This window comes from Macaca fascicularis, chromosome 1 (assembly GCF_037993035.2).
Source record: "Macaca fascicularis isolate 582-1 chromosome 1, T2T-MFA8v1.1".
In the NCBI taxonomy this organism is placed as follows: Eukaryota; Metazoa; Chordata; class Mammalia; order Primates; family Cercopithecidae; genus Macaca; species Macaca fascicularis.
Window position 1 is genome coordinate 33,494,705 of NC_088375.1, and position 20,665 is coordinate 33,515,369.

The following is a 20,665-nucleotide window of genomic DNA, read 5'->3' on the forward strand; positions in this document are numbered from 1 at the left end:
GGAGAAAAGGTCATATTTTTAAAAAGACACAAAATAATGTCATGGATAGCCTTAAAAATTCTCTTGACAAAATTGAAGAGCAAAAAATCTGACTTAAAACAAAGTTAAAATCCCTTGTATTTTAATGACAGCCACTCCACCTTGTTGTCTAGTTAAAATTCCATGCTTCACCACCATGGCCTGGGTTTGATTCTCAGTCAGGAAACCAGTCTCTTTTGGTTTGATATTTGGGTCACTTTTCACTTTTTAGGATTATTGATTATTTTCCCTTTATAAACAGCTTTTGATTTCCTGTCTCCTTCCATCTGTGGGGGCATACGAGTCTTTTTGGGTCTTTATGCGTTCACAGTCAGCTGAGAAGCTGAGATCCTAGAGGATATGGCCAGACAGATGTAGGTTGTGCTCCATTTGCAGCTAGTGAAACTTTCCTTTCTTTAAGCTGTCTTTGGGGTGGTTCTAGATCTTGTGAGGACTGCTTTACATCTCTTTAGATAGGCCTCATGCATCCTTGATTAAGTCATGACCTTGGTCAAGACTTTGATTTTGGTAAGTCACTTGGGAGATCACCTTTGGTAAAAAGTGCAAAAGCCAGGAATATCAGCTGTGTGTCCCAACTAAAATTAGGTTTAGTTCTCATTTGCTTCCATTCATATTGGTATGATTTTTGTTAAAATGAACAAACAAATCCCAAAACCAAAAACATGTAAACTTCATTGGCCTTTTAAAAAGCTCAAAATCTCCCCCAAATTGGCTCCTCTGACTTGTTCTTCCATTTATTTCCACTTGTATTACTTTTCCTTTCTCCTATTTTTGACCACATTAAAAAAAATCTAAGAGACTTCTAACAACCATGAGACTCCTTGAGAAACACAGAAAAAAGCACCACACATCCTCTTTTGGGGGGTCTTCTGTTTTCCTCCTGGAGTCCCTAAAGTCCTGGGCAGGTTTTTGTCAGGTCTAAAGCTCTACCCTCTTTTGTATTAAATTCCTTGATCTCTTTCGTTTTGGTGGTGGTGGTGGTGGTGGTTGGGGTGGTGGTTACAAGGAATTACATTGTACTGTAAGAGAAAACTTGGCCTTTGTGTGTATGGTGACTGACAAGTCACTGGTGAGAACCATAGTTTTGGAGGTAGCTGACAGCAGTTGCTGTAATGGTTATTTCTGCAGGGGGCTACTTATTTCTTTGTGCATTTAGATAAAAAGGGTACAGTTTAAACACTTAGAGGCTGTGGAAACACTTGCCACTGAGAGGTAAGATTCCCATGAGAGATGGGCTGATCACAGAGTGGGCTGATTAACGTGAGGTCAACTAGCAGCCTTACAGAAATGTCCTTACAGTATACTTAAGGTATACTCTGAAAGCAATATACTGTCCAGTCCCATGACTTTTCCTTCTATTTAGGGAGCCAGTGTAAAACGGGTTTACACGTCAGTATAAAAATGGGACCCTTGATGTTTTGGGTGTTCTGTCTTCCACTTGCACCTGCTTTCCACATATTTAAGTATTAGGCTCTGTCTTAGCCATTTATGTTGCTATAAAGGAATACCTGAGGCTGGGTAAATTTGTTAAGAAAATAGGTTTACTTGGCTCACCATTCTGGAGGCTGTACATGAAGCATGGATCTACTACCTGCTTCTGATGATGGCTGTAGTAGTCAGGGTTCTCTAGAGGGACAGAACTTATAGGATAGATGTATATATGAAGGGGAGTTTATCAAGGAGTATTGACTCACACGATCACAAGGTGAAGATAGGCCATCTGCAAGCTGAGGAGCAAGGAAGCCAGTTCGAGTCCCAAAATCTCAAAAGCAGGGAAGTCGACAGTGCAGCCTTCAGTCTGTGGCCGAAGTCCAGAGAACCCTTGGCCAACCACTGTTGTAAGTCCAAGAGTCCAAAAGCTGAAGAACTTGGAGTCTGATGTTCGAGGGTGGGAAGCATCCAGCATGGGAGAATGATGAAGGCTGGAAGACTCAGCAAGTCAAGTCCTTCCATGTTCTTCTGCCTGCTTTTATTCTAGCCACATTGGTAGGTAGGTGGGATGGCTTCTCTTAGTTCACTGACTCAAATGTTAACCTCCTTTGGCAACACCCTCACAGACACACTCAGGAACAATACTTCACATCCTTCAATTCCCATCAAGTTGACATTCAATATTAACCATCACAATGGCTTTAGGCTGCTTCCACTCACAGCAAAAAAGGAAAGGTAGGCGGGGTGTGGTGGCTCACACCTGTGATCCCAGCACTTTAGCAGGCCAAGGCAGGTAGATCACCTGAGGTCAGGAGTTCGAGATCAGCCTGGTCAACATAGTGAAACCCCTATCTCTACTAAAAATACAAAAATTAGCCAGGTGGGGTAGCATGCACCTGTAATCCCAGCTACTTGGGAGGCTGAGGCAGGAGAATTGCTTGAACCTGGGAGGCAGAGGTTGCAGTGAGCCAAGATCGTGTCACCGCATGCCTGGTGACAGAGCAAGACTCTGTCTCAAACAAACAAACAAACAAAAAGGAGAAACAAAAAGGAAAAGAAAAGGAAGGGAGCTGGTATGTGCAGAGCTTACATGGTGACAGAGCTGAAGCAAGAGAGAGGAGAAGGTGCCAGGTTTTTTTCAACAACCAGTTCTCACAGGAACAAAGAGTTAGAGAACTCACTTACTCCATGAGAATAGCACCAAGCCATTAATGAGGGATTTACCTCCACAATCCACACACTTGCCATCAGGCCCCACCTCCAACATTAGAAATCAAATTTCAACATGAGACTTGGTGGGGATAAACAAACCATAGCAGTGCCTGAAAACTACATATGCTTTTTTGGCTCTGTTTGTTATTGGGCCTGCCCTGAGCTCAGTGGCCTAGTTGGAAAATGAAGACTAAATTTAAAGCTACCCGTATACATAAAATTGGTTTCTTTGTAAAATCTTACGGTAAATTCTTATGATTTATTTTTATTCCTATGATTTTACCTTGATACCCATTTTTAATCTTCCTTTAATATACCCAAACTTCTTTAAAGAGCTTAAATTCTCTCTGTGCTTTAATATGTAAATCTGCTACCTTGTTTACTCCAAAATGTGATAAGGGCTTCTAGCCATGTGGAACAAACTTTAACCTGTTCCATTTACAGAGGCAAAATTTAACTATCCTTTTAAACTATTGAGTTTTACCTGTTTCAAGGCTAGAATTTTTAAACGAAAGCTACAAAATCTGTATTTATGTATTCTTCTATGCACATGTGTACATGTCTATGTTTGCATATTGTGTACATGGTACCAGATTGACATAAATTAATAAGTGCTCATAAAGTAAGTGTGTCCAAATACTTTCAAGTTAATGTGATTTTAGAAATCTTCAATAACTAAAGCTAGTTTAAAAATTGTTGGTAAAATAAAATAAAAACATCTTCAAAATTTAATTTAGACATGTTTGCCTGGGTCTGTTGGTCAGACAGTTTTATATTGTTTCTAGTTGCTGTTTTAGGCTCATACTGTTACTTCTGTAATATGAATACTTGCTTAATTTGTCTCTGAGCTTATGTCTTGGTTTTGGGTGTTTAGATTCTGAAGTCTAGAAAAGTGGCCATGATGAGAACTGGGGACATATATGTGTTCACAGTGCCTGGGCCCCATCCTCCTTGGCCCAGCTGTTTCCAGGCTATGCTGATGGGGGTCACATCCTCCAGATATTGTCTTTACAGTCCTGTTCTCTGTACTTGGCTCTGCACCTGATACATAACAATCACAATTACTTACTTCCTAGGTTTTCCATTAAAAATCCTAGTTATTAAGAGCTAAAATTATAATTAATATATTGTTAAAACTACTAAATATTTTAAAATTCTATACACAAAGTATATATATGAAAAGTAAAATGTCTTTTTAATTAAACGTTACAAAAAGACATAAATATATGGATTTTGTTAAAGAGAAAGTAATTTTTTCTAGTGTAAAGGTTTTTAAAAGGTTTTAAATTTAAAATATAGTTGAAATGAAATAAAATATTTTATAAAATCTTATTTACAGAATCTTATTTTGTATTGTCAAAACTAATTAAAATTAGATGTTTATAAAGTTTTATTAAAATTAACTTTAATACTAAGGATACATAAAAAGGATAAAATTTATTTTTCTCTTTCCAACAAAATTTAATGTCATTATTAATAATAGGTAATAAAATATTTTTGTTCACCTTTTAAGTAAACTACAACCCCTCCCCCACCCTAAAACTAGGAGCATATTTGCTTATGCTGTCTTTATGAAATCTTTTAATTATTTGGAAAACTGCTCAATCAAAGGAGTAAAGGTTTTGCTTTGCAAATCTTTAAGGTTGGTGTGGTGGCTCCCACCTGTACTGCCAGCACTTTCGGAGGCCGAAGCAGGTAGATTGCTTGAGCCCAGGAGTTCAAGACCAGCCTGGGCAACATGGAGAGGCCCTGTCTCTATAAATAATACAAAAATTAGCCAGGTGTGGTGGCATGTACCTGTAGTCCCAGCTACTTGGGAGGCTGAAGTGCAGTGAGCCCTGATCATGTCACTGCACTCAGCTGGGCAACAGAGTGTCTCATAAAAATAACAACAAAAAGTTTAAAAGAATTGATCAAAATAGGATCACAGGTAATGTAAAATTGTAGTCATTCAGCCAAAGCAATAATTAAAAGATTTATTTTCTTTCTTTTTTCTTTGAGTCAGAGTCTTGCTCTGTCACCCAGGCTGGAGTGCAGTGGCATGATCACAGCTCACTGCAGCCTCAATCTCCTTGGGCTCAAGTGATTCTCCCACCTCAGCCTCCTGAGTAGCTGGGACTACAAGAGTGGACCAAGATACCCGGCTAATTTTTGTATTTTTTGTAGAGACAGGGTTTTGCCACGTTGCACAGGCTGGTTTCAAACACCAAATCTGCCTGGTTGGTCTCCCAAAGTGGTGGGATTACAGACATGAGCCACCTCACCTGGCCAAACCTTTCTTATTTTAGTATCAAGTGTTTCAAATCTTTGATATTTGACAAACTTCCCAAAATTAATTCTAACATGTCTTTTTGAACTCAAGTTAACTTTTAGACATTCCAAAAAAAGAGTCCCTGGAAGTCCAACAGAGACATATTAGGCTTATTTGGTATGTAAAAGTCATACAGGAAGCATTGTTAATAAGAAATACTGTTTAACAATCTTTGAGTTATAGTTGTATAAATGTGCTAATATGTGTTCCTAAATAGTGTTAGATTCCAAAAATTTTGATATGTCTTGTTATATGTTATCAGTCATAATTATGATTATCCTGTTAAATTGCTGTTTGCTACAGAAATAACAAATTTCCTTGTCAATTGTATCTTTAATGATGGTTTTTCTAAATTTTGGTTATTCACGATTATTATTTCAGTCTGTTTCTTCACAAAAAAGCAGTTTATAATTAGCTACTATCCAAACATTGAGTTTCTTCAAGTAAATTCATGGATAGGACTCTGACAGGTACTCTGAAATACTGATCTCTGCTTATGACTCTAAGATCATATAACTGGACTGGGTAAAAATTCTAAAACCTTCAAAGAGAAAAACTGGACTCATAAAATTGCTAACCTAACATCAAGCAGAATAATTAATTACATGAAACTGAACTAATGCAAGACAAATGATTTTAAAGTTTTCTCTTTAAAACATTACTGGTTCTTGCCAGGCACGGTGGCTCACACCTGTAATCCCAGCACTTTGGAAGGCCAAGGTGGGCAGATCACTGGAGGTCAGGAGTTTGAGACCAGCCTGACCAACATGGAGAAACCCTGTCTCTGCTAAAAATACAAAATTAGCCGGGTATGGTGGTGCATGCCTGTAATCCCAGCTACTTGGGAGGTTGAGGCAGGAAAATCATTTGAACCTGGGAGGTGGATGTTGCGGTGAGCCAAGATCGTGCCATTGCACGCTAGCCTGGGCAACAAGAGTGAAACTCCGTCTCAAAAAAAAAAAAAAAAAATTACTGGTTCTTTTTATGTTATTTTCTAGTCAAGACATATTTTTCCTCTTATATTGCTTACAGCAATTGAGTAAAGTTAACTTTTGTGAACAAAATTGAAACATTTACCTTTCTCTCTACCCGATTCCTCCAGAATCCAGAAACTATTTGTGAGTATTCTTATTTTACAGCAATAGAATTATTTGCATACGTTTAATAAGAATCTATATATTTTCTTCAGTGACAGGACACAATTAGAGACACTGGTTATTTTACCAAGGCTTTGACTGGAATGCCACATTTTAAATGTGACCAGACTGCTTTGAGGAATTGAAGATGACTTTAAAGCCAACAGACTTTTAAAAAAGAGTGGCTTACTATCTTTTTTTTTGAGACAGAGTCTTACCCTGTCACCCAGATTGGAGTGCAATGGTGCAATCTCGGCTCACAGAAAACCTCCACCTCCCACGTGTAAGTGATTCTTCTGTCTCAAACTCCCAAGTAGCTGGAACTACAGGAGCCCGCCACCACACCTGGCTAACTTGTATTTTTAGTAGAGACGGGGTTTCACCATATTGGCCAGGCTGGTCTTGAACTCCTGACCTTGTGATCTGCCAGCCTTGGCTTCCCAAAGTGCTGGGATTACATGCATGAGCCACTGCGCCCAGCCATCTTTTTTTAAGTTCTGGGGTACATGTGCAGGATGTGCAGGTTTGTTACATAGGTAAACATGTGCCACGGTGATTTGCTGCACCTATCAATCCATCACCGAGGTATTAAGCCCAGCATGCATCAGCTCTTTTCACTAATGCCCTCTCACCCCTGCTCTCCCCCAACAGGCCTCTCCCTGTGTCCATGTATTCTCATTGTTTAGTTCTCACTTATAACTGAGAACATGTTTCTGCATTAGTTTGCTGAGGATAATGGCTTCCAGCTTCATCCATGTTCCTGCAAAGGACATGATCTCATTCTTTTTTATGACTGCACAGTATGCCATGGTGTATATATGTACCACATTTTCTTTATCCAAAGACTGGCCTACTATCTTGCCTAAACTATTCCCTTTCAAGGTTCCTAACTTGTGGTGAGAAAAAAAATGTCACTTTTTGACAGGCACAGAACTTCAAGATATTTTAGGAATCCGCCCCCCCCAAAAAAAGAAAGAAAGAAAGAAAGAAATTCACCAAATCTGTACAAGTATTACAATCTTTGGCTTGCCTCCTAAATGTTAAGAGCATTTTTAAAGTCTAATCTGAGATTCCTTATGAAAAAGTTCCAGCAAAACCAACTTAAAAAGAGACTAGTCAATCATTATTCTTGCTGTACTTTATATATATAATCAGGCTAAGTACAATATGACTAAAACTTATTTTGCAAATGTATTGGTTTCACTATGATTTATCTTTGGTACAAATGGGAGATTAGAGAGAAAAAATATGTTTTAGAAGAAAACTATAGTACATGTGATATTAGATTCTAGCCCTGACCATTGTTTTTTAGTTATTATTTGTCTACAATTTGATCTAAATGCTAAATTCTTTCCTGGCCACAAGTCTCCAAATCAACATTTTCTAAATTTTTCTCCTATATTTCTGCATTGAAATCACTAAAAAATAAAACTGCTTTTCTTAATGCCCTACAAACTGAAGCTAGAAAACTTGATATAAACTTCCAGAGAAATCACCACAGCAACTTGCAATATAAACAGCCTTTGTGTCTGTTGATGCATAGACTACTTAAAAAGTTCACTAGAACATCTGATTCTACAGTATAGGAAAATGTACAATGCCAGAAAATCCAGAAATTGAAACTCTAGAACTAGTTTGTAGACAACTCTATGAATTAACTTTTGTTTTTCTTCTGTTTCCAATGAAATGTCTTTTATTAAAGATCTGTTTGCCTGTATCATATATAGAAGCCTAGTTCATCTACAATACCGCGTCTTGGAATGAGACACAGCATTTTAACTGAACTGACCTATTCTCAGGACTAAGAAACTAATTCAAGAAGATATGAGATGATCTATTTAAATTTGCTCTCTTCTGCTTATCCCAATTTGTTTCTCACCTCCTTTCCCAATCTCTTAACTACCAACCTCTAAAACAAATCTCTCTAAAGCTATCAACTTGGTTCTTAACATGATAAACTTTCTGAAAGAAAAGTTTCAAAAGGTAGGGCGGGGTGGGAGGTGATGCTAAAGGAAATAAAAATATATTTTTTTTCCAAAATATATTTCCTTGACCTATTTTGAGATGATTGTTCAGAGGACTTGAAACACTTCTAGAAGTAGTCCTGCAAAGCTGTCTTGTATGGGGGATATTTGCATCTGTATAGAATCTGCACTGATGCAGCAGGCTTTCTCTGAGGCCCTCCCCTGTCTGGATCTAAAAAAGATGAACTGAGAGTCTGACGCTTTTTTTTTTTTTTTTTGAGACGGAGTCTCACCCTGTCACCCAGGATGGAGTGCAATGGCATGATCTCGGCTCACTGCAACCTCCGCCTCCCAGGTTCAAACGATTCCCCTGTCTCAGCCTACTGAGTAGCTGGGATTCCAGGCGCCCGCCACCATGCCCAGCTAATTTTTGTATTTTTAGTAGAGACAGGGTTTCACCATGTTGGCCAGGCTGGACTTGAACTCCTGATCTCAGGATCCATCCATGTGGCCTCCCAAAGTGCTGGGATTACAGGCATGAGCCACAGTGCATGGCCGAGAGTCTGACACTTTTAAAGGTCTGAAAGAAACATTTATCATCTATTCTCTCTGACGGCTGCTACCTGTGATGTTTCATCTATAGAGCAAGACCACGTCTGCTAGCCAGGCCTCCTCTTCTCCCTGTCCCAAACCGTTTTGCCACCATAATCCCTGTACCTGTTGGCCTCTACACCTGTTGAAAATTCCAGAGAAATACCTAATGTAGATGATGGGTTCATGGGTGCAGCAAACCACCATGGCACGTGTATACCTATGTAACAAACCTGCACGTCCTGCACATGTATCCCAGAACTTAAAGTTAAAAAAAAAAAATTAAAAAAAGAAAATCCCACAATAGCTATTTGACCTTTCATTATTTTTTTTTTGTAATTTTTATACTTTATACTTCTTTGTTTCCTATAATAAAAAACAAAACAAACTGAGGAGTGACTAAATTTTAATATGCATATGCTAATGCTGCCCTATATTCATGGAGTGTATTTTAATTTCTAAGAGTGCCAGAAGCCTTTCCAGATATATTACTAAAACTGTTCCACAAAGCTTTGCAATTCAACAGCGCAGAGCACCACATTCCATTTCTAGGAATAGAAAGCTGCCTTTCCCATGGGAACCATGGAGTGGAGCTCATGAGAGTCTCTCCTGGGACTCACCAAATGGGATTTGGGAAGGGGAAGTGAGGACTTCTAAAGTGTGAACACTGACTACAGCAAGCTTGTCTAACCCATAACCTGTGAGCCACATGCAGCCAAGGACGGCTTTAATGCGGCCCAACACAAATTTGTAAACTTTCTTAAAGCATTGAGATTTTTCTGCAATTTTTTTTTTTTAAAGCTCATCAGCTATCGTTAGTGTTAGTGTATTTTACATGTGGCCCAAGACAATTCTTCTTCCAGTGTGGCCCAGGTAAGCCAAAAGATTGGACACCCCAGACTAAAGTTTAGTCTCTAAACATCAAAAATATTTTTTAAAATGGCTAGCTGTTAATAGTAGCTAATTTAGCAGAAAAATAATTTTATTAATTCTTTCAAAATTTAACCCCTTGAAATTAGCCAATGTACAAATATTAGCTATAAGATATGAATACTTATAAGAGCTTCGGGCATTCCAAAAAAGAAATCAGGTTCCAAGTCTCCATACAAGTGCTATAAGCCTGAGAAACTGCTTTATATTCAGAAAAGAAATTTCAATAGCTCAGGGTGAAAGAACCAGAAAGGTGAGGGAGGAAAAGGGAAAGAAAAGAAAGACAAAAAAATTAAAAGCCAGCCTTGTAAAATATCCTGTTTCCCCACATTCAACAGGCTATCTTAAGCACAAATCTTTCAGAGTATTCAGTGAAAATAATCTCAACCTCAGACCTCTAAATTCTCTTTGTTAGAGATATATTAATAGAACTGGGCTGGGCGAAGTGGCTCACACCTGTAATCCTAGCACTTTGGGAGGTCAAGGCAGGCAGATTGCATGAGACAAGGAGTTTGAGACCTGTCTGGCTACCATGGCAAAACCCCATCTCTACTAAAAATATAAAAATTAGCTGGGCGTGGTGGTGCACGCCTGTAATCCCAGGCACTTGGGAGGCTGAGGCATGAGAATTGCTTGAACCCAAGAGGGGGAGGTTGCAGTGAGCTGAGATCACGCCAATACACTCCAGCCTGTGTGACAGATGGAGATTCTGTCTCAAAAAAAAAAAAAAAAAAAAAAAAAAAAAAAAAAAAAAAAAAAGAAAGAAAAAAGAAAACAAAAAAAAGAAAAAAGAGAAACCAAGGCGGATAGATCACCTGAGGTCAGGAGTTAGAGACCAGCCTGGCCAACATGGTGAAATCCCATCTCTACTAAAAATACAGAAGTTAGGTAGGCTCATGCCTATAATCTCTGCTACTTGGGAGGCATGAGAATCACTTGAACCTGGGAGGCAGAAGTTGCAGTGAGCTGATACTGTGCAACTGCACTGCAGCAGGGGCTACCAAATGAGGCTCTGTCTTAAAAAAAAAAAAACAAAAAACCTCTAAAAGTTCTGTCTCGTGAGCTTGATTTATTTGTTTGTTTGAGACACGGTTTCACTTTGTTGTCCAGGCTGGAGTGCAGCAGCCTGATCACGGCTCACTGCAGCTTCACCTCCCAGGCTCAAGTGATCCTCCCACGTCAACCTCCCAAGTAGCTTGGCCCACAGGAAGGCACCATCACACCAGGCTTTTTTTTTTTTTTTTTTAACCTTACATAGAGACAGGGTCTCACTATGTTGCTCAGGCTGGTCTTAAACTCTTGGGCTCAAGCCATCCTCCCACCTCAGCTTCCTGAAGTGTTGGGATTATAGGCACAAACCACCCTGCCCAACATTACTGAGGTTTAACAGGAAAAGTGTCCCTTGGTTCTCTGAAAGCACACATACCAAGGTATAACAGTGCTGTGTATACACTGATGGAAAGTGCATGCAAGCCAACAACAAAAAACCTTAGTTGGGTGGTACGCCCTCTAAAATGGCCTTCCAGGCTCCTGTGCTCCACACCATTGTGGAAAGAGAATGGCATTTTGTGGGCATACTTTTATCCACTAGAATGAATGCAAGCTCAGCAAAGTGTGGATTTTTCCTTTCTCCTGCTACTTTTGTCTAGTCAGCAGCTAGTAACAGGGGTCAGCAAATTGTGGCCTGCAGGCCAAATCCAGCTTGTGGCTTTTTTTTTTTCTTTTCATATATGGCTCATGAGTGATACATGCTTTTTACATTTTTAAATGCTTGAAAAAAATAAAAAATTTCTGTGACACATGACAATTCACACTTCAGTGGTTTTGTTGGCACAGTGTGACATTGTGAAATACATATTTGGTCTTTGTTCCCTTTCCTGGTATACTCTTGGAATCTCCAAAGTGTCTTTGTATGCTACTGAGTTGACTAATGACTGGATGGAAATTTCAGGATGGGGGCTGGTCACTGGAAAAACCAGGGCATGATTAGAAAGTTGGGACTTTCAGCCCCACCCATTCTGACATCTGGGGATGGGAGAGGGACTGAAGGTTGAGTTGATCAGCAATGATTTCATCTATCATGCCTAGGTAATGAAGTTCCCATAAAAATATCTGAAAGATTGGGTTTGTGGAGCTTCTGGATAGCAGAATGCCTTCCTGCAACAGGAGGGTGGTACACTCCAGCTCTACTGGAAAGGAAGTGCAGGTGCTCAGGACCTTTCCAGACCTCACCCTATGTAGACCTTCATTTGGCTGCTCCTTTGTATCCTTCAAAATATCCCTTTTAATAAACTGGTAAACTTAAGTGTTTCCCTTGGTTCTGTGCGCTGCTCTAGGAAATTAAACCCAAAGGAGGGTTTGATTTACAATTGGTCAAAAGAATAGGTAAAACCACCCAGAGCTTGCAACTGACATTGGAGGTGTGGGTAGTGGGGAATTATTGTGGGAAGAACAGGTAAAATCACTCAGAGCTTGCAACTGGCATTGGAGGTGTGGGTAGTGGGGAAGTCTTATGGGACTGAGCCCTCACCTGTGGGATCTGATGCCATCTTTGTTACAGGTAGTTAGACAGGCATGAGTGGAGCACAACAGGGCTATTCTCCCACCCACTAGGAATGCTGGGTGATGGTTCAACAGTTATCACATTGTGATAAATTGGCAGCCAGGCGCCAGGGAGAGGTCATTTTCTGATGGTCCACACCTGTTGCACTGAAGTGTTAACTGAATGCAGACACCAGGGAGATGCAACTTCCCAGGTATGTGTATTAAGAGACAAAACAGCAGAGTATGACCTTCAGGGGGCACACCACTGGAAAGAGGAAGAGCGCCTCAGGCACGTGTACAACTTCCTAAACACACTGTGCAAGCTCACCTCCCAAGGGTAAGGACACTGTGCACGGGGGCAGCCTAATCTAAGGGAAGAATCATGGGAAAGGGGCTAGCCTAAAAGCCCTAGAATCGAAGTTAAACACGGCACTTGCTGTTGGTCCCTGCTTGGGTCTCTTCCAAGTGTACTTTCTTTGCTTTCCTATTCCAAAGACTTTTTACACTTCCACTGCTGCTCTGAAACTTGCCTCGGTCTCTTTTCCTGCCTTATGCCCGATAGTCAAATTCTTTCTTCTGAGGAGGCGAGAACTGAGGTTGTTGCAGACTGGTACAGATTTACCGCAGTAACTCAGATACCTTCCATCAGTAACATCTCCAGGTAGATAGTGTATGAACTGAACTGAATTAGATGACACCCAGCGGTGTCCACTGCATAACTGACTGGTTGCTGAGAGAATAAAAAAAGCACTTTCTCCTCTCTATCCTCAGCCATATTCATTTGTTTACATTTTCTCTAGGGCTGCTTTCACATATTACAATAGCAGAATTAAGCAGTTGTGATGGAGACTTTCTGGCCCACAAAGCCTAAAATATTTACTATCTAGCCATTTACAGAAAAAAAATCTGCTAACTCCGATCCTGGAAAAGAGACTACCACATAGTAAGCACTAAAATTGATTGTTTAATTAAAAAAATTTTGTAACTTCTTTTTTGAGACAGAGTCTCACTCTATTATCCAGGCTAAAGTGCAGTGGTATGATCTCAGCTCACTGAACCTCCTCCTCCCAGGTTCAAGCCATCCTCCCACCTCAGCCTCCCCGAAGTAGCTAGGATTACAGGCGTGCACCACCACATCCAGCTAACTTTTTGTACTTTTAGTGGAGACGGGGTTCTGCCATGTTGCCCAGGCTGGTCTCAAATTCCTGAGCTCAAGCAATCTGCCTGTCTTGACCTACCAAAGTACTGGTATCAAAGGAGTGAGCCACCATGCCCGGCCCACTAAAATTTTTGTTGAAGGAATGAAACCACCGTATGCAAGTGGCTCAACAACTTTACTCATTGCTTCGGAATAACTGCTCATAACCATTACAAACTACTAGCTAAGGTACCAAAGAAAGAAGTGAACTGAATTATTAGGCTGCTTTTCCAATGAAGCTCACAGAAACAAGTTTCTAGGATAAATCATTCTTTCAGGGCCAGGTGTGGTGGCTCATACCTGTAATCCCAACACTTTGGGAGACCAAGGTGGGAGGAGTTTGAGGCCAGCCTGGGCAATATAGGGAGAGCTCATCTCCACAAAAAATTAAAGAATTAGCTGGGCATGATGGTGTGTGCCAGTAGTCCCAGCTACTCAGGAGACTAAGAAAGGAAGATTGCTTGAGCAAGGGAGGTTGAGGCTGCAGTGAGCTGTGACTGCACCACTGCACTTCAGCCTGGGCAACAAAGATTCTGTCTCAGAAAAACAAAACAAAACAAAACAAAAACTTCTTTCGGCTGTTTACCAAAGGTGATTATTTCACACAATAATTAACGTGAACTGCTACCATGTTCGGGAACTTGAATTTAGAATTTATGAGAAATTCTACCCACTTCCAGCCTGAGACCTCTTTCAGAATTTGGGCACTAGGAAGTTTGACTCTAAAACTGAACAAACCTGTGATTTGTTCTTTGAAGTAACAAAATCACACACGAACGGAAAAAGTTCTTGATTCTCATGTTGAGAAGCTGTAATGACCTCTGGGAAAAAGAATAAATAAATAACTACAAGCACTCAGACATCTGAGACTAAACCACCAAGAATGACTATGGACTTTGTTCAGCATAATCTGAGAGATAAATACGGAGTGAAGAGGTTTACCATCTTCTTTAAAACGACACAATTTCTTAGCGACAAAGTTGGGATTGAAATGTAAATCTCTAAACTCCATATTCTTTGTGTCTATTTTAAGTTGACAACTGGAACAGATCACTGATTTACAATCTATACTTCTCTAGCTTTCACTCCCATTACTTTGTCTTCCACTTTGACTATAATAATCCTCATACTTTAAAATTTAAAAGTTTTTTGATAAACTTTTAATTTTGGAACAATGTTTAGATGTACAGAAACACTGCAAAGGTAGGAGAGTTCCCATATACTTCACACTCCACTTCTTCTGTTTACATCTTATGTTGGTATGGTGTGTTTGTTACAATTAATGAACCAATGTGGATACAATAATATCAAGTAAAGTCCACACTTTATTCAGATTTGTTTTTATGTAACGTCTTTTTCTGCTTTGAAATCCCATCCAGTTATAGCACAGTATATTTAAGTGTCCTTAGGCTCTTCATGGCTACGGCAGATTCCCAGACTTTGTTTCTGATGACTTTGACAGTTTTGAGCACTGATCAGGTATTAAAGTGCTAATTTGTGGTATTTAGTATCAGGTACTATAGTATAGCGGTCCCCAACCTTTTTAGCACCAGGGACCAGTTTCGTGGACGACAGTTTTTCCATAGACCCGATGTCTATGGCAACTCAGTAATGACTTTAAAAATTAAGAATCTTCCAAGATTAACTGTGGAGAACTCCATTAGCTGAAACAATTAGAGGTGGGGTGGTGGTTTGGGAATGAAACTGTTCCTTCCATGTCAGTTCATCAGGCATTAGATTCTCATAAAAAGCGTGCAACCTAGATCCCTCGCATGTGCAGTTCACAATAGGGACTGTGCTCCTATGAGAACCTAATGCCGCCACTGATCTGACAGGAGGCAGAGCTCAGTAGGTAATGCTCGCTTACCCACCGCTCACCTCCTGCTGTGTGGCCTGGTTCCTAACAGGCCACAGACTGGTACCAGTCTGCAGCCTGGTGGTTGGAGACCCCTGCTATAGTAGGTTCTCTCAACAGGAATTCATCTGGTGTTTTTCTCAGGGTGGGGTTATGGGGTTATTTTTGGAAGAAAGATCAGAGTTAAAATGCCATTTTTCATTGCATCATAACAAGAGTATATACTATCAACATGACTTACCACTTTGGATGTTGACCTTGATCACCTGGCCAAGGTAGTCTTTGTAAGGCTTCTCAATTTTAAACTGACTTTTTTTCTCCTCTTCCACACTGTACTCTTTGGGAGGGAAGTCAACAAGCACAGACGATACTGAAGGAGTGAAAAGTTATGCTCCTCCATCTCTTTGATTTACCTACATAAATTATTTGGAATTCTTCATGGAAAATTTGTCTCTTCTCTATGTATTTATTCAATCATTTGTTTATATCAACATGGATTCACATATTTATTTTATACTTTGGGTTATAATTCCATGTTACTTTATTTTGTTGTTCAAATTGTTCCAGTTTTGGCCATGGGAGCTACTCATACTTAAAAAATTTGCTTCCATTGGGCTAGATGTTCCTTTGCCTCTTATAGCTTAATTCTCACACACACACACACAAATCCTGAAAACTGCCTCTACCAGTCCTTAATCTCCCACTACTCTATGTTTTTCCTGCATACACCTGAAGATTTTGTCTATCATGGTACTTACACCCTGTATACTTACCTGTTTCTCCCACTGAACAACAAGCTTCTTGAGGGTACGGATCAAATCTTATTTATATCTATCCTGAGTACATAGTACATAGTTCCCTGCACAAAGGGGGAGCTCAACAAATACGTCTAGAATATCACTATGATTTTCTTTTCAGTCCAACAGTCCAGAAGTGCTTAATATATTAACCAGAAGCCACATGTAGATTTGTTAGCTAACTGCTCTGGGAGGAACAACACATTTCTACTGTTGGTAAAGTGTTAATGTTAGTCATGTAACATAATAGGCTCAAGATCTAAGGTAGCACCTACTAATGTTTCATTTCTAAGTATGCAGACTTCTAATAATCCCAGTTTTATCTGCATAATTGTATTAAAGGCAATGACTAATTACTCTTATATTTAGGACCAGGTCTGGAGAGTTTCTAGGTCTGCTGACTTAGAGAACTGGTCCCCCAAAATAGCTCATGAACATTTTGGTCATGAGTTTCCCAAGTGACTTACTGCTGGCTGAACATTGTATAACCACCGAAGAAATATATTTGCTGAGTTACATTCTTTGTTGTTCACAACTTATAAGACAATGACTTTAAAAATTAAGAATCTTCCAAGATTAAGAATTAAGATTGTGGTGAACTCTATAGCTGAAACAAACTTTCAGGTTGGATAATGTTGCAACCTTACTCCCAGTCCCCATACACTCTTGACTGGTCACCTTCCTAACTGCACTCCTGACCCCATCTATCCATTCACCATAAATCAAGATTATGCCATCCCCTTTAGCCCCTCCCTTTAACTGCCTTTATGACCAAATTCAAATTCTCAGTTATGTTCTAGAAGGCTCCATTGTACTGGGCTCCTCCACTTCTTTCAATTCAGCCCATACTTCTCTCTTCATTGTTCAGGCTAATCTTTCTGAAGTTGTAGCACACTCTCATAAGTTTTTTGATATTTAATAGTTCAGTCTTCTTGTAAGAACTGTATAAAATTCTCCAATCTTGGCTGGGTGCAAGTACAGTACTTTGGGAGGCCAAGGAGTTGCAGACCAGCATAAGCAACAGAGTGAGACCCTGTCTCTACAAAAATAAATTGTGCTCTCAGGGACTTGGAAGGGTAAGGCAGGAGGACTGCTTGAGCCCCAAGGTGTTTATGAGTAGTGAGCTATGACTGTACCACTGCACTGCAGCCCAGGTGACAGTGCGAGACTCTGTCTCAAAAAAAATTCTTCAAGACTGGGCTGGCCTGGTGGTTTGCATCTGTAATCTGATCACTTTGGGAGGCTGAGGCAGGAGGACTGCTTGAAGACAGGAGTTCAAGACCAGCCTGGGCAACAGAGGGAGACCCCATCTCTATTTAAAAAAGAAAAACAATGTTCCATCTTTAATGTCTGAGAAACCCCTACAAGTCCACTTAAGTAAAGATTAAATTGGAACATTTTGACAAGCTATACTGTTCTTGAGTGAGGAGTTTTTTGGTGTTAAAATGTATATTACTTTAAGTTATTTAATAGTATGTTGTTTTTGCAAGGAATAGTAGTATGTTTGATCCTGACATCTCACAGAGATGATCTCAAATTTAAAAACGCTTTCTGTTTACAAGAAAAAATTAGAAAAAATACTTAAATGAAGCACTGCTTTCTTAAAATAAAAACTAAATCCCTTTGATAACTAAATGTACCTTATTCTTACAAACATATAGAAATTAAATGGCCCCACAATGTATACAGTTTGAAATAAACATTAAAAAAGTGACACCAAATAAAATAATCACAGTAATATGCTTCTACTTAAATGCATTCAGGAGGCATTAACTCTCTGCTTCATATCTGGAGGATTTTCTACATTTGAATATTCTTTTTACATCTTTGCAAAAGGTCCTTTATTAATCTTGGAAACAATGTTCAAATAATATTGTTCTGGTCGGTGACCTGTAATTTTTGAATGATACTAACTTTTACTCTCAGAATTGAGTCTAAAAGTTTATCAGGTCTTAACTCACAGAACCAAGATACCGCTCTTGATCTGAAAATTTAAAAAAACTAAAAAAAAAAATTTCACCTGATCTTGAGGAACTGGTTTGGTGGTAAAACCAGACCTTGCACTGATACAAAACTGCTTTTGGCTGTTATTAACCCCATGTAATGTGAACATTTATGCATTCTGCTACAGAAGTATTAATGTGTTTGATTATGGACTACTGCTCTAGATTCTGTTGGAGATTGTTACATAATATTTAGTATATGTACTCTATTAGTTTTCTAATACTTGTGTAGTCTTTGTTGCCCAGGCTGGAGTGCAGTGGCGCGATCTTGGCTCACTGAAACCTCTGCTTCCTGGGCTCAGGTGATTCTCCCATCTCAGCCTCCGAAGTAGCGGAGATTACAGGTGCCCGCCACCATGCCTGGCTAATTTTTGTATATTTAGTAGAGACGGGGTTTCACCATGTTGGCCAGGCTGGTCTCAAACTCCTGACCTCAAGTGATCCACCTGCCTTGGCCTCCCAAAGCACTGGGATTAATAGGCGTGAGCCACTGTGGCCGGCCATACTTGAAAATTTCTAAGTTCTATGATGCATTTGGCCCCAAGTGTTTCAGATAAGAAGATGTGAACCTATAACAGGTTTCAGTAATCTTGAGTGGAAGAATACATTGGGATATTCTGATTACCTTCATCATGCATTATCTTTATTCAACCAAGTGTATTATTATTATTGTTCTCCAAGTGTTTATTTTTATAAAATGTGTGGTGTATAAGTTTATAATTTTTGTTTTTGTTTTTGAGACGGATTCTCACTCTGTTGCCCAGGCTGGAGTGCAGTGGCATTATCTCGGCTCACAGCAAGCTCCGCCTCCCAGGTTCACACCATTTTCCTGCCTCAGCCTCCCAAGTAGCTGGGACTACCGGCGCTGCCACCACACCCGGCTAATTTTTTTTTTTGGTATTTTTAGTAAAGACAGGGTTTCACTGTGTTAGCCAGGATGGCCTCCATCTCCTGACCTCGTGATCTGCCCGCCTCGGCCTCCCAAAGTGTTGGGATTACAGGCGTGAGCCACAGCGCCTGGCCTTGTTGTTAACTTTAAAAGCAGCTCTTTACATCGCTTTTGCTTGACTTGCTGGTCTTCTTTCCTTTTACAGTTTGAAAATAATTTATAAAAACCAACTAGATAATCTAAGTGACCATATGGCTTAGAAATTTGGATAACAGGGCTTTCAATCCTTTTCCTCTAAGTTAAGGGCTTAGAGTCTGTGGGCCAAATCTGACCCTCTGCCTACTTCCCAGCCATGCACATTTGTTTACATATATCTGTGGCTGCTTTCCTGCTATACTGGCAGAACTGAATAGTTGTGACACTGACCATATGACCTGCAAAACCTAAAATATATCTGGCCCTTTAGAGAAAAAGTTTGCTGACTCCTGCTCCAAGACATTACTCAGCCTAGGATGGTACTAAAAGCAATGGACTAGTTGGTTTCGTATACATTTAGGGCTTATGGTATGTTTATGTAACATTTCAAAGGCAAAGACAGAGCTAGCTGTCAGAGACTAACATTCTCTTTCTGTTTAAATGTGGTCTCAACAGGTCAAAATTTTAGATCCTTAGCCAGATTCAGAGAGACTGGACAACACAGTACTTGCTGATGATATAAATCTGGTCAGAGAATGAAGAAAGAATTTTATAAAGTAATCTTTCTATCAACTGTAAACAGTAAATTCACTGACAGAAATCTATGTTCTTTATATTTTGTTTACATTGATATGCGTAATTCCCAAAGAGGTTGGGAAATATGAACTTTACAAATTATTCACTGTTACATTATAGTTCACATATGCTACTTCTTAAAAAGAATTATCTCTTGCTGCATTTGACAGGAACTTTCCAAGCTCAGCCGTGGCTCAATAAACTTTTATTATTTTTTTGTTATTTTTATTCAAAAGAATTTGTTTCCCTATCACAAAAATTAGATAACCACACCACCAAGAGCAGCAATGTCCATGGAGTTACATTGATGGTGGAGAGCTGGCTGGGTAGTCCCAATGTCCCAAAGGTCATAAAGGAGGGAAAAGAAAAAAAGAAAAAAATATTCAAAACAAATCCAAAACCCATGATGACTTAGGGGAGAGACATCACATGACATTTTCTGTTTCTTCTCTCATTGTCAGCTGCAGATGTATTTCAGCAGGATCAAGTACAATTTGACTTGAGTTAACCCTTCATACCAATTCTAGCACCTAATTGGGGGGAAAAAAGGATCCATTTAATAAAATCATTTAAGATACAAAAGGAATTTAATGACTCTACTATATTTACCAATAGAGAAGCAAATTTAAAAAACGTTTGCCAACTGGGAAAATGTCAAAGAATTTGAATGGATTGGACATTAATCCTTTCTGACCTGCAGCTTAACAGCTGCATGAACTCTTTCAGATTAGCTATCTCCACAGTTAACTTGGGAGCCTTCAAGGTAAACTACATAAAACACGTGGAGAAATAAACTGGCTAATGCATAGCACAAATATAACATTTTTGGAATATATGTTAGAATCTTTCCACATTCTTATGAAAGTGTTAAGTATCCTTGTTTAGGGTTTTAATCTGTTTTCTTCTTCCATCAATAAACACTATTTATAATGATCAAGGTATACAGGACCTGAAGTCTTGCCCTTTCCTGCTGCTTCATCCATTTCTAGCCAAT

The 20,665-nt window shown here is 39.5% G+C and overlaps 1 protein-coding gene across 21 annotated transcripts in view; it reads right to left on the minus strand.

Annotated features, from left to right (window-relative positions):
• Nucleotides 1-19,859: 19,859 nt before the first annotated feature.
• Nucleotides 19,860-20,665, minus strand: part of COP1 (COP1 E3 ubiquitin ligase) — a 256,894-nt gene continuing 256,088 nt past the window's right edge. For all 21 annotated transcript variants that reach the window (XR_012426194.1, XM_074019442.1, XM_074020276.1 and 18 more), the window contains one exon: nucleotides 19,860-20,201. Coding sequence is in view for 20 of the 21 variants with exons in the window: in XM_074019442.1 (XP_073875543.1) it covers nucleotides 20,184-20,201 (18 nt within the window). In the remaining variant the exon portion in view is untranslated. The remainder of the gene's footprint in view (nucleotides 20,202-20,665) is intronic.